At 41.4% G+C, this 9,978-nt stretch overlaps 2 protein-coding genes across 2 annotated transcripts in view; both read left to right on the top strand. All coding sequences in view use genetic code 11, as the record gives it.

Annotated features, from left to right (window-relative positions):
• Positions 1–505: 505 nt before the first annotated feature.
• EGR_05646 (hypothetical protein) lies at positions 506–2,199 on the top strand (the record flags this gene model as incomplete). The annotated part of the gene is made up of 3 exons (XM_024494895.1): positions 506–568; positions 908–955; positions 1,960–2,199. The coding sequence occupies 3 exons, from the start codon at positions 506–508 to the stop codon at positions 2,197–2,199; spliced, it is 351 nt and encodes a 116-aa protein (XP_024350692.1).
• Positions 2,200–8,891: 6,692 nt separating this feature from the next.
• The window catches only part of EGR_05647 (Myosin regulatory light chain A, smooth adductor muscle), a gene marked incomplete at both ends in the record, with an annotated part of 2,742 nt that continues 1,655 nt past the window's right edge, over positions 8,892–9,978 (top strand). Inside the window, one exon of the mRNA XM_024494896.1 lies at positions 8,892–8,903. Within this exon, the coding sequence (XP_024350693.1) occupies positions 8,892–8,903 (12 nt within the window). The remainder of the gene's footprint in view (positions 8,904–9,978) is intronic.

Raw genomic sequence — 9,978 nt, forward strand, 5'->3', positions numbered from 1 at the left:
CCCCCAGCTCTTGTTTAACTCTTGGTCATCCTAAAAGACAACGGGAATAAGTGCCATGCTTCCAAAAGGAAAACATTTTGTTAAACTCAAATTAACAGCAAGCTTTTACCTTAATGGCACAAAATTAGACTGCATTGGTAAAGACTTTAGTGAATAAATTTTATATTTTTATAAGCCCTTTCACTTTGACACTTTCCTGTTACCAATCAAACCTCGGTTTTCGACGAGGTGTCACCCTTTTGATTATTTATATCATTTGCCTAGTGTCACTTCTCTCTTTGCAATCATTTAACCCCCGTTTGGCGACAGAAGAGGCCATCGGGTTATAAATTATGGTTGTTATGCGCAAGTATATTCAAAAAAAAAGAATTCAAACCCTACAACTCCGTTTTCAACGCAATAATTACAACCAAAAACGAGACTTAACTGCATGCATTGAGAACAGATTGTTGTAATTGTAAATAATTTTCTAAAAATAGGAACTTTGGCACCCAGGATTCATGTCATGCCTTGGAGCGCCCTGGCCCCCTCTGAACTCCTTACAAGACCTGTAGTTCTGCAGGAAAGGGTCAGTGGGCGTATCGCTGTCACTTAAGGGAGGGCAGAAACCCTCGAGGATGAAGGGGCCTGCTAAATTAAGCGGCTAGTAAAACAAATGTAGTTTTGTCACGCTGTTAGAGTGCAGTCTTTAAATATTGCTAAAGCCCATATTGTAAGTACGATGGGGAGAAATTTTATAAAAAAAAAAGATTCGTGGGGAGTGACCTTTGCCCGAAGATTAGGTACCACGACATTCGAAGGTCTCACACAGCCGCCCGGAGCCCTCCCTGAAGCTGCATTGATGAAATGTTCATTTTTTTATTACAGGAGGACTAAGAAACAAGCACACATATCTTCCGCCTTTTAGGGATCCTCCCCAGAGTGGTACGAAACAGGCCTTTGTGTGAACTACGGCGTAGGTTTCAAGGGGAAGAATTTGAATCAAAGAAAACTCTACCTATTACTGGTAATGAGGCTTCTGAATACTGAGTTCTATACAAAGCGGTCTTAATTGAGGAAGAGTCTATCGGGGAGAGAGAGTTTGTTAGATTTTGGATGATATACCCTAACGATCCCTTTCACTATGTCAACGACCTTGTTTAGTTACACTTGGTAATATCGGGTCCTCGGATTGTGACAAAATTTGCTTCATTTGAAGACCTTTGAAAAGTTTTTTTGTACAATGATCTGGTTTCATTAGCAGTCATTGCTTCCAACCTGCGGAGTCACTGAAAGGCGTACCTCGCTTTAACTTTCTAGCCACGGATCTCCGGCGACTAACCCACCACAGTAGCTATTTCCCCTTTATAACACCGGGAAGAATGGTTTATTGTTGGTGTAAAGAAGGGTAGATTCTGTGTTAGGCGAAAGTGGAGCACCATAGCCGCAACTAAGACATCTACACTTGCACTACCCCAACAAACTGATTCAGTTTTCCCTTGTAATTGGGTTATCCCTCAGATCAAGAAGATCAGATAACTAATTCGCCAGTTAAAACTCCACTCATTAGTTTGCAACACTATCTAGTGCAACCAGTGACCAGGAACTGATAATGAAAGCGCGTCACATATTCGTGACACTGAGTTCAGATAGGAAAATCGGTGCGTCACATATATGTGACACTGCCGACCAACATGTTAAGCTCACAATTACTTAAAAAACAACTATAACCACCTTAATTTCCTTTTAATTGACAAATTAGTATTGCTATATATTTTGGTTACGGACCACTTAGGGCCCCGCCGTTGTTTTCCTCTCTCTTTGGGCTACATGGCCTCTAAACCATGCCACCAGCCCCCAGGCCCTTCTGTATATTGCCAACGCATATTCTGCCCCAGTAATGAGTGTTCTTTCGTCTTCATTTAAGTCTCGGGCAGCAACATCTGCAACTCTTGTAGATATCCCTACTTTATCATCTAGATATATGTAATCACGCCTCACCTCGTCTTTAATGCATCCTTTTACACCCCAGCTCCTGCTGTTGAACTAGATACCTCGGACTCCGTCTTTTGGAACATTGACTTCAAACCCTACTACATTGCTACAGTTTTTATCCACAATGAGGAGCATCGCCATCGCCTTCTACGTGAGTCAGGAGGCACTGCTTGCCCATGCTCCACACCCTCTAATTGGTCGCGCACCCATACTTGCCTAATCTAGCCAGCCGCATCGCCTACCCAGCCCACTAAGCTAAGGGTAAAAGGTGAGTCACTGGATGGGGAATTAGTAACCTCAAGATACTTATCCGTCTGTCCCCCTTGCGTTCCCCCCCCCCTACTCCCCCTATTCTGAGATGGAATGAGAAACCGTGTGCCAGACAAGGGGACAAGCGCACAGCAGCATGAATAAGTGCGTTGAGGAGGGCTTTTTTACCACAAAAAGTGTAGCTATGTGCTCGAATTTTACGGTTTTTTTGCCAGCAGAGCTAGAATCTCACTTGGCGCGGGATTTGGGAGGAAAAGAGTACTTCCCAACCTCCGCTCAACGGAGAAGACTGACTGAACCAAGGCTCTTCACTTTAAAAGACTTCGGCTGCATAAAAGAATGCTCTATTGCTATTAAAAATACTAATAATCGGTGTCACAAATGCGTGACATAGGTACTTTATCAGGTTGTGGTAAATGTTTGCACCAATTCGTGTTGCGACCCGAAAAATTTTGCGTCAGACGCTCTGTTGTAAGAACGATTAACTTTTCGGCATAAAGTGAACTTGCCAATTTCCACCAAATGTAAGGTATTTTGAAAACGAAACAAACTAAAGTAAATGGAGACTGGAGTTGTAAGTAGTGTTTGGAGGAACACAAAATAGTTTTAAAATCCAGGACTGTAAAAATGAAATTTTTTTTTACTAGACTGAATTTGTCGGTTGATGTCTCTTATTTCCAACTGAGTTAGATGAAAAGTTGCCCCCGAGTATTTCCTGAAGACGAATGAGGGCTTAACATCGGAGAGGAAGATGTACCGGTCTAAAGGGGCTACTGGGATGGCCCGGAGGTCACGCCGTCCAGTGGGAGTACAAAAGCAAAGTCCCACATACCCGCTAAACTAAGACAAGGAGTTGAACAAACAATCAAAGCACCACAATGAGGTCCTCACTTTATTGAATCGTGACAGTTACCGAAATGGGTAACCTTTCAGGATGAAGGTATTTCCTAAAATTTGCTCGTAGCTTAAATTCAAAGGAGGTTGTTTTAAGGGTAACTATTTTCCCTCTTTCATTAAAGCCTTATTTCTGCTTTCCAGGTAATCAAATCTTTGAGCCCTGTGTCCACAGCACACTCAGTTTGATGAATTATTTCGCGCTGACCAATTTCAATCTCCACTGTGGCAATGCCTATGGGAAATCAACAGTGTCAAGGAAAGTTGTTTTCACTAATTATTAGGTGACTCGGTATATCCGGGATGATTCACCGGTTCAAATCCAATTTGGCAGTTGCAGGTAGTATAATGCAATTTGTTGGTTGTACCTACTCATGAAATTTAATAAGTAGCATGTTGTCTTATCAGTTGAAAGAAGACATACAAACAAAAAGAGCTGTCTCTCTGTAAAATAAGTTGTTGACGAGACGATATTTATCCACCTTGAGATGAATTATCACTTCTCCATGCTTATTTACATCCAATGATTTGGTTAGTGACATACTACTTACAAGCAAATCTGGGCTTTCCGATTTAGCAAATCGTATGTCATCGCTCAGTTTGTTAGAGAAGATCGCAAGTTTTAATGCTGACATGCAGAGAGGTGGACCACACTTTTACCAAGATGCAGAAACTGAGGTGCAAAACCTAAACAAAAACTGTTTTGCCGCATGCCTACACATCCCCAAGAGCTGAGCCGTTGTTGAGTGTTTGAGTGAAACTTGAATGGTATTTTTGTGGAAAAAAAAGAAAAAGAAATGCATCGGCAAGTGACTCCTCTTGTCATCTCTAGCATGTGCGCCTTATTTTCTCCACTTTGAGCAGGCGAAGAGTTATTTCGGCTTCCCCGGATTAAAACAACTGCCAATTGTATGCATCAATTGGCAGTTGTTGAAGCACTGCAAACACAACAATTGCTTGACTTAGCTTGGACTTTTGACATTTTTTGCAAATAATTACATAAATGCCAGTAAAGAAAACCACAATAATCTTGTTTTGGACCTAATCCTAGTGTCAAAAGAGAATTTCATTTAAGGGGCGCTAAAAGTCCAGGGGGAACTCATTCACTACTGAAAATCAAATCTTCTCGATTGAAACCCATTTTAATTAAAGTAAATTAAGTTGAGACCTTTGTAACTTTTGTGCACGAGAATTAGTAGTTATTTGATGCAAATAGGTAAGCTAACTACATACTGTAACCGATGTTATCACTGTCACATATATGTGACGGTGGGGTTCCCCTACCTGAGGCCGGTGTCACAAATACGTGCCAATTCCTCGCAGTGTTCGTATTTTCGCAGTCTTTATTTTAAACAATGTTTGCCTGTTTTTCTTTACTTACTTTGCTTGCCATCGCCATCAGAAACATGGGTGGCATGTGTTCCTCCACAGTTCACCCTAACCAGTTGCACAAAATCCTGTTGCCAGCCGATATTTTAGAGAATGTCCCTAGCCCACGGTAAATAATCTCTTCAGTTTCGGAGAAGTATACTAAAGATGATGACATTGGCGTCACTAGAACAGTCACACAGGTCTAGCTGCGGTGGTCGAGTCACCTCTGAACAAATGGAAGTGAAGGCATTCATGAAACTGCATTTAGCACAAGGGTCTGGCCTAGTTTAAGTAGATCCTCTTTCAGGTCTCGAAACACTAAGTTATAGGAAAATTAGGCTTCCAAATCTGCTAAAAGGGTAATGGGTCAGTGAAATGGAGGTACCAGTTTAAAATTAATTGCTGTTGCCCGTTTAATTGAAAGAGAAACAGAATTCCTTGGAGCCTGTGACTCATTCTTTCCCTTTTTCTCCTGCTCTCAGTTGTGCCTTGTCAACACCACGGGGGAAGAAAAACGTGTTGTGCTTCTGCTGCTGCCGTTTCTGTTCCTGTCAAAATCCTTCCTGAGTCAGAAGTGGGGAGAAAAAAGCACGGTGAAGAGCAGGTACCCTGCCAACCATCGTAGTTTGCCCGAAATTTGTCAATTGTGTGAGCATAGCAGGGGGAATTTGACAGTTAACTGGTTTTTGGAAAATATTGCCATGGCTGTGAGGGGGAGGGGGAAGAAAATTTACTGGATATAAAAAACTTATAATTCACTTCTAGGGGGATTGCTTGGTCAGGTGGTCAGCTGAATGGACAAAAAGAGAGCTGAAGAAAGAGTTAAACTATTGATTACCCAGACCAATGTAAGTAAATAGAAGGTGGTTCTTTGCAGCGTTGTCGCTGAATAATAAAGAGATCTCGAGATTCCTAAAATTTCAGAATTTAGCTTTTATTTCTAAAAATACACTTAAAATTCGCAAAAGCGACTCAATGCAGAAAAAATTTAAGTGCGAGCGCTACTATGGACAATGTTAATGGTCCCCTATTTCACCACCTCAAGACGATGTAGCGCGTCAAGTCTTCCTCTGGCTTTAATAACTCCAGGTAGGATGGAGGAACATACTACTTACTAACTTACGGAATAGCTAAGAGGCCAGTGGCCTGGTCTGGAGCCTATGCGGCGGAGTAGGAGTGCTGCCTGCGTAGATGATGGGGTCCACGTGAATGGTTAAAATTCCAAGGCATTTCGGAAATATATTCTACTTAACAAAATATAAGTAGAAAAATCGTAGAAGGTGATGTCTATAGGATTTGATACTTGAGTACAGATAATATTTTCGGTAGATTGAGTCTAATCAACTGAGTAATTTCACTTCTTCAAGTTAATCGCAGTCTGTATTTGCACATCATAGTTAAAGTTGCATTTTACCATTTCGTAATGATCAGCTGTAAAATACTTAGTTGTAAATCAACTTCCAATCTTTTTAAAGTGTTTTTTAATTTATCAGTTAATTTGTGTTGAAGATTAGTTTAAAACTTTTCATCTGAAATGTGTGACACCACTTTTCATGAAGATTACGACACGGATTGAATAAATCCATTGCCCTTTGCAGCAGCGTTTTCAAAGCAAAATTCCTCCCAGGTTATTTCAAAATGTCTTAACCAATTTTTCTTTGGCTATATAATGGAGTATCTACAAGTATAAGGTAAAAAGGTGGAGACACGCCCAACATCATTACCTGGTAAGTAATCGAGTTATATTTTTGTGAGCCCTAGATCTTTCTAGTCTGGAATTCAAGTATTTTGAGTTTAAAAAAAAAAACTATAAGCAGCCTTAGAAGTGTCTAACAACATGCTCTCCCATGAGGGGTGGGGGTTAAGGTGACCTTTCAAATAACACTAAAAGACGATACAGAATGTAGTTGCTCCGATCAGTGTCATCTGCTCTCTGAAAAGAGGCGTTTTAATAGTTGGGGCCTTCAAATGGGAACATTCCAAATTTGGCAGTTGGCAGTGTGGCCAGCCCTTGCACCAGCACCTTCGCCGCGGCACATAGTCATGTACCCACACACACACATACACACACGCACTTGGGCAAATCGGAAGCGCGGCTGCCCCAATCAATGTTAAAGTGTGTCCGAGGCGGGGCGATTGCGTAAGGCACCGAATTGGTGCCTGACAGGGGAATCACCTCCCACTTCACTGAAGGGACATCAAATTGACATTCTGATTTGGATGATTAGAGGAAAAGGAAGTAGAAATAAAAAAGCATTAATTCGAGAAGATGACAATTATTAACTTGCACCTGCCACCTTTGTCAACAAAAGCACTTTGAATCAGAGTCCCCTCTGTGACATATGACCGTCATTTAAATTACTAACGTAGGTGAAACTGCAAAGTCTTTTAAAAAAAGTGTGGAAAACTGGTTTTCTACAACTATAAATAACTCCACTGCTAAGCTAAAATGCAATGCTTACTTTTGATCATGCAGACATCAACGTTGGTAAAAAGCAACAAACAAACGACCTTAAAGTACTTTTGTTGAATTTTTTTGGGTTTTACGGCTCTGTAAGGCCTTTTTGGCCTTTTCAAGTTATTGCTTTCGCCACGTATATGAGACTCTACGTAATTACGAGGGAATGAAGCCTTGTGATGGGGCGACCTGTTCCAGCTTACAATGCCGAATCGGAGAAGAGGAGTCAAAGGCCCTCAGCAAAGATGCCCATTCGTGGCGTACACTAACCGCGCACCCTGCGTTGATACCGTTGATGCGGAGGTGTTGGAGTTGGTGTGTCTGGTAGACAGAACTGGCAAGTTCACGCATCAGCCACGCCTGGCTTAGGATTGTTAGTTCAACATTGCAGTTGTGCCTGAGTCATTGAGAGCCTAGAGGACCTCACCTGTCTCCCAGACCATTCCGGTGAGGTCATGGCCCCATTGTGTTTACCACCCACATAAAGAGGGGTATTAGTAATCTCTAGATCAAAAAGCATTTAAGTAACCGAAAATATGTGGAAAACCTTTTGTATAAAGTAGGTTCTAAAATTAAGAGTTTGTTTTACCAAATGTTAAAAGGAGGCAATTTAGCTTTGGAAAATAAGCGAGATAACGTTGCAAAAACAGAATTTGACTCCACGAAAGTTATTTAGCTTGTGATGAATTTATTAACTAGGAATATCCAAAGGCTGATTTAGTAGTCCAGTATAAGAAGAGGTATGTTTTGAGTTTTAACCAAACGCCAAGTAAGGAAAGTTTTTGGCAAGGAATACTTCCATTTGACGCAACATGATCTTGCAGAAGCAAGACTTCATATTACAACTTCTGTAAGGTCAATCGAATAGGCCTGGTGCTAATATCACGCGGTCAAGAGGCGATTATTACTGAGAACGAAAATACAGTTAACAAACTTGTATTTATGCTTTACTTGGCCTTGAACACTGCACTGATCGTACCGCCTTATACTTCAGATTGAGTATTTCATGTCCGTGTGCTTTACCTAACGCATTCGTTAGCGGCGTCACATATATGTGACGCCTGTCCTCTATCAAATAGCGGTGATGGGTAGCACCAAGCCGTATCTTGAAACAATTACTTGAGTTGTAAACAAAAAATTGCTTTAAAAATTCCACATTCTTTAGGGAATTATATTTTTGCTTGTTTTTGTCCTATTTGAACAAAAAACATCCTGGCAGAGATACTCGTTTCCCTCTCAGACCCTCTTGGTCAATGTGCCTAAATACCTTACAACAGCTTATTCTTCATTTACGTAAGGACTAAATTCCATACTAAAGTTAGTATTTGGTAACCATAGCAAATGGTAATTTAAACTTTGTATTTAATGTCCCTATCTCCATTTTTGGCCAATAATGATTTAGTACGACACCCCATCGAGACTAATGGTAATGCTTGACCAATCTGCTCTGCTGCTTCCCCATAAGATGAAGAAGTCTCCATGGCTCTACTAATTCGCAGAAAGTCCCAGCACCTCTCAGATCAGGCGCCTATGCTTGATGTCACGTTCACTCATTGAGGCAGGCGGACAGGCACGCACGCAAAAACGCATAGTGAAAAACAGGCAATTGCAGTTTGCCCAGACCTTCCAGCAGCAATCAATACGTCCTCCTGCACGAATGTCTACGTGAAGTGAACATCACCCATCGATTCCGAACATCGGGCGCGTGGGCGATCCCACTGATTGGCCGAAGCAAACACGGCACACAGGCAAGGTCAGTGGCAGCCAACCAATCAGAGACCTCTGAGGGAAGCGGCAAAAGGGTTACCTACATAAAGCCCACCTACACCCTCCCTTCACAGTAATCACTTATTTTTCCTCGTCCACGTTCAGAGGATCTTTTCGCCTTTCACCACTTCATCCTACTCTCATCGAATAATTCGCAATGGCTGACGAAGTAAGTTGGTTGGAGCTTTCTAGACCTTGCCTTCTCATTGAACTTGGACTATATCAGGTGTAATTGTGATTCGTGACTATTAAGTTATCTCAATTCATACTTTTTTAAACCCCTTCTTTAAATGCATATATGTCTAGTCTAAATGATCAAATAACTACTAGACAAGTTTTAAAAAGGAGAAAAAGTGGAGGAGCGGCTTTCGTGTTTTTTACATGCTTTGAATTTTTGTTTATGTAGGCGCCCAAGGAAGAGGTAGGTTTTCCCTCAAAATATATATGCTTTAGCATCGTTTTGTTGCTTTTGAAGTTCCAAGTTTTGCTCGCGCTTGTGCGTCCTCCATTCCTGCTTTCACATTTTGTTACATCCTTTTTTCCACTCAATCCATTCCCAACATTCTCACTTGAAGACGATCTCACCAAGCGAGAATATGTGATACTTTTCTTGTAAACTCTGAGAATGGCAATGAAATGGTATTTTTTCTCCACTTAAGCCAAAAACAGAAGACGTGAGTTCCCCACTAACACGATACTAACCATCACGGTGATGTCTTATTTTACACCTGACATCTCTATTCTTGCATGATAAGAGCCAAATCATGTTGTGCGACTCATCCCCAACCTCTCAGTTGGATATTTTTCGGGATGAATTATCATGTCTAAGGGTTATGCGAATTCCTGCCATCAATAAATCGTATGCATATGCATTTCCCGCTACAATAACATCCTCTTTCTGGACATTTAGCCAAAGGCTGAAGAAGTAAGTTGCCTCATGGCGCAAGATCCGTCATTCCTCTGATCGTATCTGCCTTATTTGGTGTCATATCGAGCTGTTGCATTTCGATCCACCATGACTATTATCAAGGACTGTACATTTATTTCAAAATCTATCCCCCGATCGAGGAAGTATGTAGCATTGAGCATTAAAATCGTGGGATGCTGTTGTACCCAGCATGGAAACCACTATTATACACGCGATATATCCTTCAAGGAATTTGAGGAAGAGGGTAGGCTGTACAGGCCTTTGTTTTATGGTAGGAGAGAGTGCCTACACTTTGTCATTAGGCTGGATGTGAATG

The sequence above is a fragment of the Echinococcus granulosus genome (assembly GCF_000524195.1).
Source record: "Echinococcus granulosus chromosome Unknown EG_S00043, whole genome shotgun sequence".
In the NCBI taxonomy this organism is placed as follows: domain Eukaryota; kingdom Metazoa; phylum Platyhelminthes; class Cestoda; order Cyclophyllidea; family Taeniidae; genus Echinococcus; species Echinococcus granulosus.